This window comes from Lacerta agilis, chromosome 17 (genome assembly GCF_009819535.1).
Source record: "Lacerta agilis isolate rLacAgi1 chromosome 17, rLacAgi1.pri, whole genome shotgun sequence".
Lineage (NCBI taxonomy): Eukaryota > Metazoa > Chordata > Lepidosauria > Squamata > Lacertidae > Lacerta > Lacerta agilis.
In genome coordinates this window covers 21,758,423-21,776,655 of record NC_046328.1, presented here as the reverse complement: position 1 = coordinate 21,776,655, position 18,233 = coordinate 21,758,423, and the positions used below count along the sequence as shown (strand labels likewise).

Here is an 18,233-nt window from a genome sequence, read left to right as displayed (position 1 = left end):
GGTCCTAGGCCCGAGATAACTCTGAAAGTCCCCAGCACATTACACTGATCCAGATTCTAACTACAGGGATGAAGATCTTAGTGCCACCTGCCCAGCAAAAGCGACACACAGACGAGGTTGTGCCTCTCCAGTTTACGGTGAGAAATGCAAATATTGCAAAGCTTACAAACGTAATGAATGTCATCTGCTTTGCAAATGGATGGTAAATGCTCTTTGGCCCACAACTCATTTAGTGTGGGGATATATAGCTTCCCTGGTGGAGCTCTGCATGCAGGAAGTCTCAGGTTAAATAATATCCAGTTGAAAGGATCTTCTTGCCTAAATGGCAGGAGTGAGCAGTTTAAAAGTTGGCACAAAATGACAGAGAGTTCCACAGGATTACAGCAAAGGCTCAGTTCCTCATTGTTGTCACAGTTTTATTTACTTTTGCTGTAAACTGCTCAGATTTTTAAAAAACGAATTAGTAAATAAATAATAAATAACTATCAAACATAATCAGCAAAGAGCTGTTAGGTAGGGCAATAGAAATTACCTACTTTAGACTGAAGCCCACAGGGGATTCATGTCTGAGGGTTAGACCTTAGGGGTAACAGTGGAAAAACTGTGGGTTAGCTGTAGAGAGCCTCTGGTCTCCCAGCATTTTGGGGCAGGCATATGAGAGCCTAGCAGGAGTTTAGATTTGTAGAATTAAGTGCTGTGTCACCCCATCACGACAAATCTACTTTGGAACTCCTTGCTTATTGACACCAGGCAGGCTGCTTTGCTGAGGACGCGGGTGGCACTGTGGGTTAAACCACAGAGCCTAAGGCTTGCCAATTGGAAGGTTGGCGGTTTGAATCCCCGCAATGGGGTGAGCTCCCGTTGCTCGGTCCCTGCTCCTGCCAACCTAGTAGTTCGAAAGCACGAAGTGCAAGTAGATAAATAGGTACCGCTCTGGCAGGAAGGTAAACGGCATTTCCGTGCGCTGCTCTGGTTTGCCAGAAGCGGCTTAGTCATGCTGGCCACATGACCCGGAAGCTGTACGCCGGCTCCCTCGGCCATTAATGCAAGATGAGCGCAGCAACCCCAGAGTCAGACACGACTGGACCTAATGGTCAGGGGACCCGTTACCTTTACCTTTAGGCTCCTTTGCTATTATTCTTTTTGGCACCTAATTAAAAAAAACATTTTTGTTTAGATGAGCTTATCCAGACATGTAGAGTGTTGATATGTGCTTTAATTTCCTTTTAGCTTGCTGTTGATTTAAATGACCCCAGATTTCTCTTTGAGATGGGATTGCTGCATTTCAAGCCTGTACTGTGTGCATTGCCTCCTCCCCTGTGTTCTTTGTTGTAATGTCAGAACCTGGGACAGCACCTGGTGAAAGCTAGAGATGCAAAACAAAACAAAATAAAAAATTCCTTCCAGTAGCACCTTAGAGACCAACTAAGTTTGTTCTTGGTATGAGCTTTCGTGTGCATGCACACTTCGAAAGCTCATACCAAGAACAAACTTAGTTGGTCTCTAAGGTGCTACTGGAAGGAATTTTTTTATTTTATTTTGTTTTGACTATGGCAGACCAACACGGCTACCTACCTGTAGCTAGAGATGCAGATCAGGCCAAAATCACATGGGTTTTTTTTTTGTTTTGAAAATATAAATACAAGTATCCAATACTAGCAGGAAGTGCCTGGTGCTGCTTGTAAATTCGAAGAAACTAAAATACATTGTGAATTTTATATGGATAGGGCAATTTATGAGTTTTAGGGCTGCATACACCTCCGCCCCACCAATCCTAGACTCTGAACTGACCTGGGCAGCTTCTCCTCCAGTCCTGAATCCATTTTTATTTTTGTGCGTCGGTGAGCTAAAGTTTAATTAGGGTTGATTCAAAAATGGCACCCAGTCTCCAAACATAGACAGAAGCTACTGCCTCCACTATGAGAACCTTCGTCCCGTGTCTGGCAACGATATCACAAGAGGCTTCCCAGTTGGTGCAGGTGGGAACCATCCTGCCAAATGTTGGCTGTGATTTTTCAGAGCCCTCCAAATTATGCAGGTTGGACCCGTCACAGCAGATTTGGCGGAGACCCACCCACCAAAGGGGGTGACAATATAGCTGGAGGTGTGTAAATTAGCGTAGTTTGGACACCATAGTTTGCTCCCCCTGATAAGTGAAGTCACACCAAAGTTATGTTTTGGTCCACCATCTAGATTCAAAATGGTGCCCGGTTCCCAAATATTGATGAAGATTGCCACCCCCACTTCAGGAACACTCGTGCTGAGATTGGCAATGATATCTGGAGAGTTTACAGAGTCTACAGAGGATGGATGGACAGAGCGGCAGACAAACCACTCCCTGTTGGCACCTGTCTGTCTCTGGAGACAATGGAAGAGTGTGCCTTTGGGGGTAAAGTCAAACCATTAGAGAGTTACAGCCCCTGCTGTGGCTGTAGAGACCAGTAAAGGGAGAGACATGTTTTGTTGCAGCTGGGGCAGATGAATTCACCCAGTTTTGCTGCTACAGGTGCACCGTGGCGTTTCTTTCCTCTGCTCTCCTCCCGGTAGTCATTCCTCCTCTGGTCACCACTGTGGATACACAACCCGGCTGTCTCCAGGCACTGCGATTACCTGCAAGGGATTCCCATACAGAAAAGATAATGTCGCCAGCCTTCATGTCATGTTTTCAGGCATCTTTGTAACACAGAGTTGGTCTGCCAACAGGCCTAGTGCCTGAAGCCAGCTCCCTGCAGAGCACATCCTTGGGGATCTTGCCATTTTCCATCCTTTGAGCATGACCAGGCCAGTGTAGATGTCGCTGAGACAGGAGTGCAAACAGGCTGGGGATTTGGGCTTGGGAGAGCACATCTTTGTTTGAGATTCTGTCGCGCTGTTTGATGCCCGAAATCTCCCTGACGCAGCACACATGGAAGGTGTTGAGGCATTGCTCCTGGCGGGTGTAAGTTACCCATGACTCATTTCCATATAGCAGCGGGCTCAACACACAATCCAGGTAGACCTTCATCTTGGTATTGGCCATTAGCACCACATTCCCCATATCTTTTTGGAGAGGTGAGCCATTGGCGTAGCTGCCTTGCCAATACGTTTGTCCAGCTCAGCGTCAATGGGGAGGTTGCTGTGTTCATTGGAACACAGGAATCTTCCTTAGATGGAGGCACACCGATGAATGTGTCTGGTGGGCACACCCCTTGCTTTCATTCGAGATGCTTAGTGCCTGCTTTGCATGCAGAAGGCCCCAGATTCAACCCCTCCATCTAGGACTGCCTGAAACACTGTAGGGCTGCTGCCTGTCAGTGTAGACAGTACTAAGCCAGATAGACCTAGGGCCTGACTTGATACAAGGCAGCTTTCTCTGTTCCTGTGCCATAAGGGAAGGGCTGCAGTGCAGTGGTTAGAGCATCTGGCTCAGTTGGTTAGAGTGCGGTGCTGATAATGCTAAGCTTGCAGGTTCAATCCCCGTGTGGGACAGCTGCCTATTCCTGCATTGCAGGGGGTTGGACTAGATGATCCTCAGAGTCCCTTCTTACTCTATGATCTGAAAGTCCCAGGTTCAATCCCTAGCATTTCCAGTTAGCATTGGCAGACAACCCTCTCTGAGAGGGAGAGCTGCTGCCAGTCAGTGTAGACAGCACTAGCTTAGATAGGCCTGTGGTCTGACTCGACAGCTTCCTATGATCCAGAAGAAGGGTTCTGACTACTTGGGCGAAACAAGTTCGACCGTCTTCCCCCCCCCCCTCCGAAAGAGAGACCTTGCTCCTGTTAAAACGGCGCCTCCCTTTTGTCTGCCCTCAACCAGCTGTCCTTTTGGGAGCCTGGCACAGTCTGGGGGGGATCATCTGTCACTATAGCCGGGCTCTCACCTAATGCTGGAAATATGCGTTCATTAAACTTTCAAGCGCAGCCTCCCTTTGCCAAGGGAGCTCTCCAAGGTGGGTTGGATTTCTGCTCCTCCTCTGACGGAATCGCTGGTTGACCTGCGGGTGGGGGGAATGGACGGGCGATTGTACTCCACCTTGAGCGGTTGGCTCCGTGCCTTTAATTTATCACTATTATTCTTATTATTTTTTCCTCTCCACCTGCGTTTCTCCTTTGTTTTAGCAAGATCTTAATCTCCCAGCAGGGCAGGCCGAGGGAGCAGTTTCCAGCCTCGGCTGACGTCAGTTGCAGCTCCGTCGATTAGCTGGCGCTAGGCACTGGGGGAGAGGTGCAGCTGTCGTCCCTCTCCCTGGCGACCAGGTTTAATGCCATCCTTACCACCTCTTGCTTCAGCGAGTTGACACGGTGTGGCCCTCTGAAGCTCAGCAGGGCGTGTTTACTCGTTTATTCCATTGCCAAGTGGTTCTGCCCGCTCTGCACAACAACCCTGTGAGGGTGGTTAGACTGAGAGGCAGCAGCTGGCCCCCACGGTCACCCAGTGAGATTTATGACTGAGTGGGGATTCGAACCCTGGCCTCCCGGGTCATAGTCTGACACTGTTACCACTACACCACACTGGCTGTCCTGTGCCTGGGGCTTGCTGTCGACACAGGCTAGCATGGAAACAGGGGTGGTGCTAGCCTCCTGAGTACGTTTTAGTTTTTCCAGCAGTTGTAGGCAATGGAGGTAAAGGGGCAGTGACCCAATAATTCATTCATTCATTTGTTTATTAGGGTTATAAAACAGCTCCAGAGGCACATCTAGGACAGCTTCCTCAAAAGTAAAATATCCATTTAAAACAATAAACAACAAACAGCTTAAGACTTAAAATTAAGTTAAACACCCAAACACATGAGAACCTAAAAGTTTAAAATTTGAGATACCATACAGAATGACCCTCTCACCCTGGAGGCTCACTTTGATTATTTTCCCTGCAGACTAATTTGTTCCAGGAGGATAGACTGCGCCTACAGATCTGTGTGCAAAATCTGGCGACCATCCAGGTCGTCTTTTGATCTTTGCCTAAGAGGAGAGCATTTAGTTTAGGCTTGTCCAGAAGGTCAGCAAGCCTCTCCAGTTGGGGGACAATAGTGTCTCTGCGTAACTCATCATAAAAGGGGCATCTAAAAAATAAATGTTTGGGGCTTCCTGTTTCCCCTAGTGGGCAGGCGCAAAGTCTCTGGACCCAATAATTGTTTTCCTTTCCGGCTGGTTCTCCAGCTATGACCCCTCTTGGACAGAGGTGACTTGGCCACCTGTACTCCGTGCTCCATGCTAAGTTCTGGATTGGATGACTGCAAGGCGCTCTACATGGGGCTGCCCTTGAAGACAGCTTGGAAACTTCAGTTGGTCCAAAACGCAGCATCCGGATTACTGGATGGTAATCCATTTAGATCTCATGTAACCCCTGCTTCCTAACAGCTGCGCCGGTTGCCAGTTTGTTTCTGGGCACAATTCAAGATGCTCACGTTGCCCCTATTTTCGCGGGGCAATCCTGGTTTTACAGAAGCTGTACCGGTTTCATGGTTTGATCCCGGAATGTCCTGCGTTTCCTTAGCGCATCCCTATTTTCATCAGAGAAATGTTGGAGGGTCTGGTAAAGGTAAAGGGACCCCTGACAATTAAGTCCAGTCGTGGATGACTCTGGGGTTGCGACGCTCATCTCGCTCTATAAGCCGAGGGAGCCTGCGTTTGTCTGCTTCCACAGACAGTTTTTCTGGCTCATGTGGCCAGCATGACTAAGCGGCTTCTGGCGAAAACAGAGCAGTGCTCGGAAACGCCATTTACCTTCCCACCGCAGCGGTACCTATTTATCTACTTGCACTGGCGTGCTTTCAAACTGCTAGGTTGGCAGGAGCTGAGACCGAGCAACGGGAGCTCACCCCGTCGCAGGGATTCGAACCACCGACCTTCCGATCGGCAAGCCCAAGCAGCACAGTGGTTCAATCCACAGTGGCACCCGCTGGTAGGACATCCCTATTTTCATCAGATAAATATTGGAGGGTATGGAGTTATGTGGCCCCCGAGCCAAGGAGATATGTAACTATACAACCTTTAGAAGTCATCTGAAGGAAGCCCTTATATAGGGAAGTTTTCAAAAATGGTCTGTTATGTTTTTATCCAAGTTGGAGCAACCCAGTCAGATGGGCAGCGTTTAAGTAGCATCATCATTATTATTGAATAGGGCACCCCTATTTTCATCAGAGAAATGTTGGAGGCTACGACATTAGTGTTTAAAGACCTAAGTAACTCGGGCCCCAAATACCTGAAAGACTTCCTAAGTAGGGTTTTTGTTTGATCTAACACGGCTTTTAGGTTCTTATGTTTAGGAAGATGAACCTTACGCTCCCCGGCTACTGCTGTAGAATAAAAGTAGTCAAGGGTGAGAGAGGGATACAAAGAAGATAACAATGCAATAGAAAACGTGTCTTAATTTAGGTTTAAAAAGGTAAAGGTAAAGGGACCCCTGACTGTTAGGTCCAGTCACTCATCTCGCTTTATTGGCTGAGGGAGCTGGTGTACAGCTTCCAGGTCATGTGGCCAGCATGACTAAGCCGCTTCTGACAAACCAGAGCAGTGCACGGAAACGCCGTTTACCTTCCCGCCGGAGCGGTACCTATTTATCTACTTGCACTTTGACGTGCTTTCGAACTGCTAGGTGGGCAGGAGCTGGGACTGAACAACGGGAGCTCACCCCGTCGCAGGGATTCAATCCGCCGACCTTCTGATCGGCAAGCCCTAGGCTCTGTGGTTTAACCCACAGCGCCACCCGCGTCCCATCCTAATTTAGGTTTAGGGATCGACAAATCCACTAATTTCATTTTCTCTGAGTTTGCATACATACCGTACATTTAAAAGCACGTTACTTTCCCCCAGAGAATCCAGGGAACGTTAGTTTGTTGGGTGCTGGGAATTGTAGCTCTGTGAGAGGTAAACTACAGTTCCCAGGAGTCTTTGGAGGGGGGGAAGCCATGCACTTTAAATGTATGGTATGTGTATGGAGCCTCAATTTCTCATCCCCCCAGCCCAAGCTTGAGTTCAGTTCTCCATACTGCATATTTATTTTTAAAATTCATCATGAAAATTCCTCAGCTTTTTAGTGAAAATGTTTCTATGACACTTTGCCTAATATGCACTTTTTTTTGAAGAGCAGTTTCCCCACTAAAATGCTGATGAATTTTCATGAGGAATTTTTTGTTTAAATAATAATAATAATAATAATAATAATAATAATAATAATAATAATAATAAATAATGATAATGCAAACGGATGTGGAGAACTGAACTTAAGACTGGAGAAACCAAAATGGATCGATTTACACATCTCCAGCCCACCTTTCCCATGAAGGCGAAGGTGCAACGGCTTAGTCCTCCTCTCCTATGGTGAGGCTCCATCTGCACTATACTTTTCAAGCAGTATCACCCCACTTTTAAACAGTCACGACTTCCCGCAAAGAATCCCCATCACAGGGATTCGAACTGCCGACCTTCTGATTGGCAAGCCCAAGATGCTCAGTGGTTTCGACCACAGCGCCACCCATGACCCCATATTTATCTATCATCTATCTATCTATCTATCTATCTATCTATCTATCTATCTATCTATCTATCTATCTTCACCCCCACCATCATAAAATATATAAGGCACAGCCCTCATTATAATATAATAATAATATTAAATAATAATAATAAAATTTTTATTTATACCCCGCCCTTCCCAGCCAAAAAACCGGGCTCAGGGCGGCTAACATCAATTAAAATCACAGCAAAAAAACACATAAACACGATCAATTTAAAATAATAGATTAAAATACAAATTTAAAAGTTCAATTAAAACTGCAGGTCTCAATTTCAAAAATAACCCACCAATAAAAGATGAAGCAAAAGTATTAAACAGAAGCCAACCCAAAGGCCAGGTGGAACAGCTCCGTCTTGCGGGCCCTGCGGAAAGATGCCAAATCCCACAGGGCCCTGGTCTCTTGTGATAGGCTGTTCCACCAAGTCGGGGCCAATATTGAGAAGGCCCTGGCCCTAGTTGAGGCCAACCTAGCATCTTTGTTGCTTGGAGAGTTTGTAGTGCCATATCGCATTTAAACCACAGCAGAGGTGAGGGAGAGGGGCTGCTTAAAATATTGGCCGCTCGAGCACTGCTGCTGCTGCTGCTGCTGGCACCAACAAAGCCCAGCCCCCTTCCTCCTCTAGGCAGGGCGGGGAGAAGCCAGGAGGAGGGAGGGAGGAAGCACTGCTGAAGATTTGGGGCAGATAAATGAAAGGGCTCCACACAGTGGAGAGTTAATCTATGAGAAATTGCTGTCCTGATCCACAGGCCCAAAGGAGAGCTCAAGGGATTGGTTGGGTGCAGGGGTACCAAAGAAGGATGTCCAAAAATGTCAGAGGGATCAGTTCTAGTGCTTTGCTAAAGAAAGGTATAGACTTACAGCAAATCAGCCTGCCAGGTCTCCTAGTCTTTACTGACACAGGAAGGACACGGCAGCAAGGAGACGGCTTGTCCACACCCAAGCAAACACCCATGCCTTCTTTCTACACAAAGAAGCAAACGCCAGTTTGGCTAGGACTCCCCATCACTCCACCTGTCCAGATGAGGGCACAGGTGGCAGATACCCAAATCTTACAGATAGTTCCCCCTTCTGGGCTCAGAGCCCAGCATCCCCGAGCCCACAGATAAGGATAGCATCAAAGCCAGCCAATTAGCCTATATCAAAGCAAACAAACAGAAACATCTATGAGCTCATGGCCAACCAATTAATTGCGGGGTTATCTTGACTGCCAAGATGGCGTCTGCAGAGCTTCCGGAACGGTTCAACACACTTTCTTCCGCAGGAGGCAGTGGTGGCCATGAAGTTGGGGTGTTTTGGAAGAGGATTAGGCAAATTCATGGAGGAGAGGGCTATTGAAGGCTACTAGCCAGGATTGTTATGCTCACAGTTGGAGGCAGTAATGCTTCTGAATACCAGCTGCCAAGGATTGGACCATTCCTTCCACAACATCTCCAAGGGACTCACGTCTCCACCCCTATCGTTCACTGAAGTCCAGTTCTGAGGGCCTTCTGGTGGTTCCCGCACTGCGAGAAGTGAGGTTACAGGGAACCAGGCAGAGGGCCTTCTTGGTAGTGGTGCCTGCCCTGTGGAACGCCCTCCCATCCGATGTCAAGGAACTAAACCAACTATCTGACTTTTAGACGACATCTGAAGGCAGCCCTGTTTAGGGAAGTTTTTGATGTTTGATGTTTTATCGTGGTTTTAATATTCTGCTGGGAGCCGCCCAGAGTGACTGGGGAAACCCAGCTAGATGGGCGGGGTATAAATAATGATGACGATGATGACGACAGTAGCAATGGTTGGCAAGGCTCCCCCCTTTCCTATTTGTGAAGAAAGGAGAAACTTCCAATGGAGTCTGATCCATTAGCTTCCCTCAGCCAGCCTGTCTGGCTTACTCATAACCAGCCCAGGGGATGGTCCTGGCTGTCATCTTCCTCCTCCTCCTCAGTCTCACAGAAGAAGGGAGAATGGGGGCAAAGCTAGAATTAGTAGCCTCTGCCTGCTCTCGCCTCTGGCTCCCCCTGCTGTTCATCTCCCTGCCTTCCACCCTCCCATTCCAGGGGGCACCAGCTACCACTGGGTGCGCTGACCCATTTTTCTTGAAGGAAGCCTGCTGTGGAGTCCTGAGGCAGTTGAGCAGCTATGGACTCTCCCCTCTCACCACACCACATTCCCCCCTTCTCCCCCTTGCCTGCCATCTCCATGGAGAATAAGCTGTTTGAGGGACACAGGGGGGGGGGGCTGAGGATAAATATTTTCTCTTATCGCCTCGTAGCCACAATCTCTATTCAGGTATCAGCTTGCAGGTTGCTCTTTTGAAATGAGCAGAGGCTGGGCTTGTCCTGGGCAAAAGAGATGGAGAACTGAGCACCACCACCATTCTTATTCTGCACGAAGGGCTGCAGAGCTTTTGTCTGCTTACACTTTTATTTAATATTTGCATATCCTCCTTTTCTGTTTAAACCCATAGCAAGGGATGGACAGAGAACCTGTCAATTTCAGTTACTCATTTTTACAATCCTAAGTTCTCCACATTTCCACACCGGTTTGCATTTTTTTTTAAAAAAAAAACCGAAGTCCTCATGAAAATTCATAAGCATTTTAAGTGTGAATTTCTCCCAACTACAGTGGTACCTCTAGATAGGAACGGGATCCATTCCAGAGCCCCGTTCGTATCCTGAGAAGTCAGCAACCCGCAGAGCCACTTCTGCGCACATGCGGGTCGCGATTTGGGGTGTCTGCGCATGCGCGACCCACCGAACCCGGAAGTACTCCGTTCCCTTACTTCCAGGTTTGGCGCATTCGTATCCCATGTCGTTCGCAACCTGCAGCGAACGCAACATGAGGTACGACTGTATACACATTGTTTGCAGGCAATTTCCCCTGATATACACACTTTTGCAAAGCAATTTTCCTAACACAATCTGTCCATGTTGTTGTTGTTGTTGTTGTTGTTGTTGTTGTTGTTGTTACTAAAGCTCATTTGTGTGCAGACTTTAGTTAGTATATGTGTATTTGCACATGTTACTTGGTTAGAGAACTGCCTTGAAAAATTCAGAGAAGTGTGAATTTCAGAGAATGGCTGCGTTTCGGTTTGCATATTGTTTTACAAATTGCAAATTAAGTTTTACAAATTGCAAAATAAAATGTGAACTGAGTTGAATTTCTGTCCCATCCCAACTCATAACCAAAGCGACTTGCAATGCCAGGAGAACAGGATACGACGAAGAAATAAGACACTGAATGGATAGATCTCTGAGGACAGTGTTTATTTATTTATTTATTTATCTATCTATTCATTCATTCATTTTATTTATTCATTTATTTAATAGCTTTAATCCTAATTTTCCTCCAAGGAGCTCATAGTGGTTCTCCTCCTTCCTCAGTGTATCCTCACAACAACCCTGTGAGGTAGGGTAGGCTGAGAGGCAGTGACTGGCCCAAGGCCACTTCAATGAGCTTCATGGCTGAGTGGGGATTTGAACCTTCTGTGCCACACTGGATGCCTATCCCACCCCTTCCTCCCTAAAGGGTTAGCTCCCTTACACAGAAGGCAGATGGGAACAGGACCCTGGACAGCTGCAAGAGAGCCCTGCAGGCTGGCATCCCACTGCCAGAGGTGTTGTCTAAGCAAGGAGCTAACTAAACTAAAACTCTTTGTAGCCTGAAGGCCAGGAGAGTTGTCTGCTCCATATCTCTGGATTGTAACAGAGGAAACCCCTGATTTTGCAGTCTGTGGCTTCAGCAAGGTTTGGGAAATGAAAATACCGCAGGAGACTTATCCTCTGAGGATGGTGGCTTGGCAGGACTGTGCCCTCTGACAGAGCAGTGCATAATAATAATAATAATAATAATAATAATAATAATAATAATATATTTATACCCTGCCCATCTGGCTGGGCCTCCCCAGCCACGCTGGTTGGCTTCCAACAGGATATTAAAAATGCAATAAAAGATCAAACTTTAAAAACTTCCCTAAACAGGTCTGCCTTCAGATTCCTACTAAAAGTCAGATAGTTGGTTTATTTCCTTGACATCTGATGGGAGGGCATTCCATAGGGCGGATGCCAGGGGCGTACCCAGGATCAAAACTAGGGGGGGGGGCAAGCCATGGTCGTCCCCCCCCCCCCCGGTTTCAGGAGCCAATTACAGTGAGGGAGAGCCACTTTAGAATTAGGCTACTGTCCTCCCCTCCCTGGCTGGCGTGCTCAGCCCTCAGAGCGCAACAGGGTCCTAGCGCCTCCAGAGGGGTGCTGGAGGCGCGAAGGTACCAAGCCCCAGCTCCGCCTCACTTACCTCCCTGCTCTCCCCTCCCCGGACTCTCCCCGGACTCTGCTTCTAGGGGGGGGCAGCTGCCCCCTGCCCCCCCCAGGTACGCCCATGGCGGATGCCACTACCGAGAAGGCCCTCTGCCTGGTTCCCTGTAGCTTCACTTCTCGCAATGAGGGAGCCGCCAGAAGGCCCTCGGAGCTGGACCTCAGTGCCTGGGCTGAATGATGGGGGCGGAGACGCTCCTTCAGGTATATTGGGGCAATTTTCCACTAGTAAACAGCTCAGACTGTGTCTTCATCTGTGTCCATAGATATACATGGTGGGGTGGGGTGGGGTGAGTCAATGTCAGGGTTGTGGCTTGATTGTTGGCTGGGAGCGAGACAGGAGGGATAGCTTAGTTGGTAGAGTATGAAAATCTCAGGGTTGTGGGTTTGAGTTCCATGTGAGGCATGTGAGGTTGGAACAGCACCATTGTGACGGGGAAGGGAAGGTGCAAAACATGAAAACAGTAGGGGATTGGAAAGCACAGCAATATAAAATTTATATTGGGTTTATATCCCACCTAATGAGAAGCTGCCTCCAAACTGCGGTGTGCCTGCCTGGCGTGCGGGGGTCACGAAGAGTCGGACACGACTGAACGACTGAACAACAACAACAATGAGAAGCTAACAGCCAGGACCACCCCAGGACCACCCCTTGTTGGAAGCATTCAGAGGAATCAACACTGAGATTGGCGGCGCATCTTTCCATCTCTGAGCCAAGAGTGTCCGTGCTGCTGTTGTCACATACGTAAATAATTGTTTCTGCTCCTTCGGAATCTCTGTACCTAAAATCCCGACTGATGAAGATGGCTGATGAAGATATGGACTACACCGAAATGGCGAAACTGACTGGGAAAATCAGAAACCAGGAAGAGAAAAACTTTGAGAAGGAATGGGAAAAAAATTTATAATGTATTTAAGAGAACACTGTAAACAACTAAAAACTTTGGCATGGTTTGAGTAATGCTTGTAATGTATGAAAAACTATGGTAAAGATGAATTATTTTTCTTAATTTTTAAGAGAAAATAATGGAAGCAGTTTTTTTGGGGGGGGAAGATTGATAATGGTAACCCTGGAAGAGTGGAGGGGAGTCGAAGGATTCAGGGAATCTTAAACGATGACGTTGAAGTTTTGTTTGAATTTAATTTTTTTAATGTAAAACTCAATAAAAATATATTTTAAAAAAGAAAAAGATATTGGCAGGGCAGCGCTCCATTTGCCTGGCAGAACAACAGACACAACCCTTTACCTTTTGTACCGTAGTTGACATTCAAGCCACACAGAAACCAGAGGTTCCTACAGATAATTACCTCACAAAGGAAAACCTCTCTCCCTCCTCCGTCCAGGCAAGCAAGAGGCGTTATCATAGTTCAAAGGGCACATTCCAGCCAGGCAAAGACTCTGAGCAGCACTAGTGAGAGTTGTGGCCTGCAAAGAGTCCTGAGGTCGGAGCAGAGATTACTGAAGGGCCACATTCACCCCCCCCCCCCAGACCTGAAGTTCCTCATCCCTGTGTCAGCATCTGCTAACACACACCTGGTGAAGTCAGATCCGGTCCACAATCTGACAGTTATTCTTTTGGGGTGATGCTATGAGACACCCTTTGGAGTCTCTGCAGGGGAAGAACCAGCAGGGCTACGAAAAAGAATGAAGAGCCAGACACCCCAGGATATATGATGCAGTGCCGCCTTGTGTCAGGAATAGTGAACTGCAACTTTAGCAGGGACGCCGTTGACGGGTTCATGATGCCCAGCATGAAGAGAAGTGTCCCCCCCCCCTCATATCACTTCTTGTTGTTCAGTCATTCAGTCGTGTCCGACTCTTCGTGACCCCATGGACCAGAGCACGCCAGGCACCCCTATCCTCCACTGCCTCCCGTAGTTTGGCCAAAGTCATGCTAGTTGCTTCAAGAACTGCTGTAAGTTTAAAGGCAGATAAAAGAAAAAAGGTCCGTATAGTTAAAGCTATGGTTTTCCCAGTAGTGATGTATGGAAGTGAGAGCTGGACCATAAAGAAGGCTGATCGCCGAAGAATGAATGCTTTTGAATTATGGTGCTGGAGGAGACTCTTGAGAGTCCCATGGACTGCAAGAAAATCAAACCTATCCATTCTTAAAGAAATCAGCCCTGAGTGCTCACTAGAAGGACAGATCCTGAAGTTGAGGCTCCAGTACTTTGGCCACCTCATGAGAAGGGAAGACTCCCTGGAAAAGACCCTGATGTTGGGAAAGATGGAGGGCACAAGGAGAAGGGGACGACAGAGGATGAGATGGTTGGACAGTGTTCTGGAAGCTACTAACATGAGTTTGGCCAAACTGCGAGAGGCAGTGAAGGATAGGCGTGCCTGGCGTGCTCTGGTCCATGGGGTCACGAAGAGTCGGACACGACTGAAAGACTGAACAACAACAACAACAAAAAGAAAAAAAACTTATCCATGCGTGCAGCACATCGTTGAACTGTGGAACTCGCTGCCACAGGACGCACTGACGGCCACTGATTTGGATGGCTGTAAATGAGGGATTGGACAAATCCCTGGAGGAAAAGGCTGTGCTCTATACCTCCACTGTCAGAGGCAACAACGCTTCTGAAGATCCGTAGCTGGAAACCACAGGAGGGAAGAGTGTTCTTGCGTTTGGGTCCTGTTTGCAGGGTTTCCCACTGGGGCGTCTGGTTGGCCACTGGGAGAACAGGACGCTGGACTAGATGGGCCATTGGCTGGATCCAGCAGGCTCCTCTTACAAACTAATGTAAGTTTTGGTCAACTTTGTGAGCCTGCATGCCAGCGATGAGCTTGGCCAGAGGCAAAAGGAGTTAGAGAGACGAGGGCAAATGTTTGCCTTTTTGCAATAGGCTGGCTTAACAACAAAAGAACGAAATAGCTTTTTCAGTCTGCTTCGAAAATGACAGTGACCAAATTTTAATCTTTTAGGTTCTCACATGTCTGTTTAATTCTGTTTTAAGTCTTAAGCTGTTTGCTGTATATTGTTTTAAATGCATATTTTACTTTTGTGAAAGCCGTCCTATATGTGCCTTTTGAGCTGGTTTATAACCGTAATAAACAAACATATGAAAGAATGAATGACAGTGACCTGGAAGTGTTTTTTTTTCTTAAATCCTTTTGCAAAAATAATAATATCATTATTGCATTATGAAAGGGGATCTCTGAGATTTGAAATAACTGGGTTTGTAACTCCGTTGTGCCTGGATCTTATTTGCATCTACCTGTTGGGCTTTCTGAGTTCTTTCTGATTTTGGATTAAAAAAAAATATTTGTAAAAGAAAAGAAGAAAAGAAAAGAAAAGAAGCCTATGAAGAAAGTGCTGTGGTATACGTAAGCAAAATTACTAAGAATGAAATATATGCTTCCGTTTCCATGGGAAATAAGTGTGTGGTGTATGATTGACTCTTAATCTCAGGGTCGCGGGTTCGAGTCCCACATTGGGCAAAAGATTCCCAAATTGCAGGGACTTGGACTAGTTGATCCTTCCAACCCTATAATTCTATAATTCCATGACTCTCCTCGTAACCGCTTTTGGGTCTGCCCCCACTCCTTGCTAGCCATGGTGGCTAGATTCTGCCCCCACTGTCAGTGGCAATATACCCCGAGTACCACTTTTATTTATTTATGGGAAACATTTGAAATAAATAAATAAATGGCGGCGACACCCACAGGCGTGATTCATTGGGGGCCAGGGTGCGGAAGGGAGCATGGTGGGGAGAGGAGGGGGTAACATGCCTAGGGGGTGGGCAGGATCTCCTGACAGACAGCTGCCTTGACTCCGCCTACCTCCTGTCTCTTCCCAACCCTTTCTGTTTCCCAGAGCAAACTGGTGAAGTACTTCAGCCGCCAGCTCTCGTGCAAGAGGAAAGTGGCCCTCCAGGAACGCAACGCCAAGCTCGAGGGCTTCCCGCAGCTCCTGCACTGGTTCCGCATCGTCAATGTCCGCAAGGAGGTCATGGAGGTGAGCTGCGCATGAGATCTTGGCGGGGTTGGCCCCTGCCTCTTCCCAGGCCTCCCTCCTCCAGCTTCTTGTCCCTCTGGCCCCACTCCTCCCCTTCCTCTGTTCTGTGTGCCTTTGATGGTGCTCTACAAATTGCTCCTTTTTGGAGCAAACTGGGGTCGCTAAGAAGCACTGAGGTGTTTTAATTAGTTTAGTTAGTTAATTAGGTGATGTAAAGCAGAGGCAGCTGAAAGCACACTGAGAAACCTACACTTCACTTACGTTTCTTGTTTTTTAAAGAAGTTTTTACAGTGGTACCTCGGTTGTCGAACGTCTCGGAAGCCGAACCTTTCAATTTCCGAATGCCGAAAAGTAAATGCTTCCGTTTTCAAATGTGCCTCGGAAGTCGAACAGCTTCTGCCGAGTGTCCCCTCCCATTTTATCCATTTACTTTGCGCCTCGGTTTTCAAACATTTCAGAAGTCGAACGGTCTTCCAGAATGGATTACGTTCAACAACCAAGGTACCACTGTATTAAATATTGTATTGTGTTACAAAACAGCCAAATAAACAAGGAAAAATACATGTCTAGTGTCTCCCCTTTAGATTCATAGAGTCTTTTCCGCAGTTGCTTTATGAGACGCTATTGTCAATAGACATCATGTGGTTGGAGGGGAAAGAGAGGGAGATGCGGGGGGTAAACAATGGGTGTGCGTGGAGACAGATAAAATCAGAAACATCTTCACTACCTGTTCCTCCAAAACAAACTAAGGAAAATTCCCACAACACTAAACAGGTCCACATCGTCCATGCTTAAAGCATGGAAGGAAGAAGTAGGAACAGGGACCCCAACTGCATCCCATCACCCTTATTCCACCATTCAGCCCAAAGCATCCATATAAAAAGGCCTGGCAGGCTAAAGGTCTTTCATATCGCCAACTTTTACACTTCATTAAGGCCAAAATTCACAACGTGGTATGTGGTTGCAAAGAACCGTTCGTAGGATTGCCGTATTTTGAACTAGGGGCCTTGTAGTTATAACTCTAACACAGGCATAGGCAAACTTGGCCCTCCAGATGTTTTGGGACTACAACTCCCGTGATCCCTAGCTAACAGGACCAGTGGTCAGGGATGATGCGAATTGTAGTCCCAAAACATCTGGAGGGTCGAGTTTGCCTATGCCTGCTCTAACAGTGGTTTGATCTCCAGTAATAAGTACATGATCATGTTTAAATCCGTGGTCATTCCTGAAAGGCACAAAAGGAGGCCAAGATATGGTCAGTTGGCAACCTCTGAATCTTTTCCAAACTACAATTTCTGCTGACTCTCCCAGGAAGCAGTTTTTGAGATATGAATATACAATGACTCAGCAGAACCCACCTATGGCAGCATCATCATCTACTCAGCCAATCACCTTTCTTCTCTCTGTCCCCTTATGATTTGAAGCTTGCTCGACATATGACAACCGGCCGTTGATTACTGGTGCTTGTGTGTAGTGTACCAGTAACCACTTTATCAAAATGAATGTCGGTTTTATTACTTTTATATATTCTCTGATCAAATCCCTCTTTTAAGGTAAGAGACAAATAAAAGGAAGCACTCCCGAATATAAGCCGCACTCTCCTTCCAATTTCAGACCCTGAAAAGTTAAAAGTGCGGCCACACTTCGCTTCTTTGATGCACTGTCTCCACAGGTCCACAAGAGGGCAGCATTGCTCTACTCTGTGAGTCTTTTTTCCACCAGGAAAAACAACTTTGGCTTCCTAAAAAAAGCTGAACAACTCTGACAATGGGTAGATCACTGCCAGTTTTTTTTAATACTGTGAGTAGATCGCAGAATCTTGGAAGTTGGACGCCCCTGATCTAGTTCATATGCATAGGCTTAGCCGGCAGCACCAGACTAAAACACCTCCTTTTTTTTAGCATTAAAAGGAGCAAAATGAGAAATAGGATTGGGAACCTTTTTTTCTTTTTATGTTGGGTCATTTTCTCAGTGGAAAATCTGAAAAGCAACATAGGATGCTGCCTTAGCCAGGCCCTTGGTCCATCTAGCTCAATACAGGCAACTCTGACCGGCAGCAATGGTTCTCCAGGGTTTGGGGCAAGGGACATCCCAGCCCTAACGGAAGAAGAAGAACAAGAAGAAGAAGAAGAAGAAGAAGAAGAAGAAGAAGAAGAAGAAGAAGAAGAAGAAGAAGAAGAAGAGCTTGGATTTGATATCCCGCTTTATCACTACCCAAAGGAGTCTCAAAGCGGCTAACATTCTCCTTTCCCTTCCTCCCCCACAACAAACACTCTGTGAGGTGAGTGGGGCTGAGGGACTTCAGAGAAGTGTGACTAGCCCAAGGTCACCCAGCAGCTGCATGTGGAGGAGTGGAGACGCGAACCCGGTTCACCAGATTACGAGTCTACCGCTCTTAACCACTACACCACACCGGCTCTCAGAAGATGCTGAGAGGACCTTCTGTGAGCAAGGCAGATGCTCTACCCTTGAGCTACACAGTC

General features: G+C 47.1%; 1 protein-coding gene across 1 annotated transcript in view; it reads left to right on the top strand.

Moving 5' to 3' along the window:
* Positions 1–18,233, top strand: part of KSR2 (kinase suppressor of ras 2) — a 186,314-nt gene that overhangs the window by 9,335 nt on the left and 158,746 nt on the right. Inside the window, exon 2 of the mRNA XM_033136030.1 lies at positions 15,610–15,750. Coding sequence (XP_032991921.1) covers positions 15,610–15,750 — 141 coding nt within the window. The remainder of the gene's footprint in view (positions 1–15,609; positions 15,751–18,233) is intronic.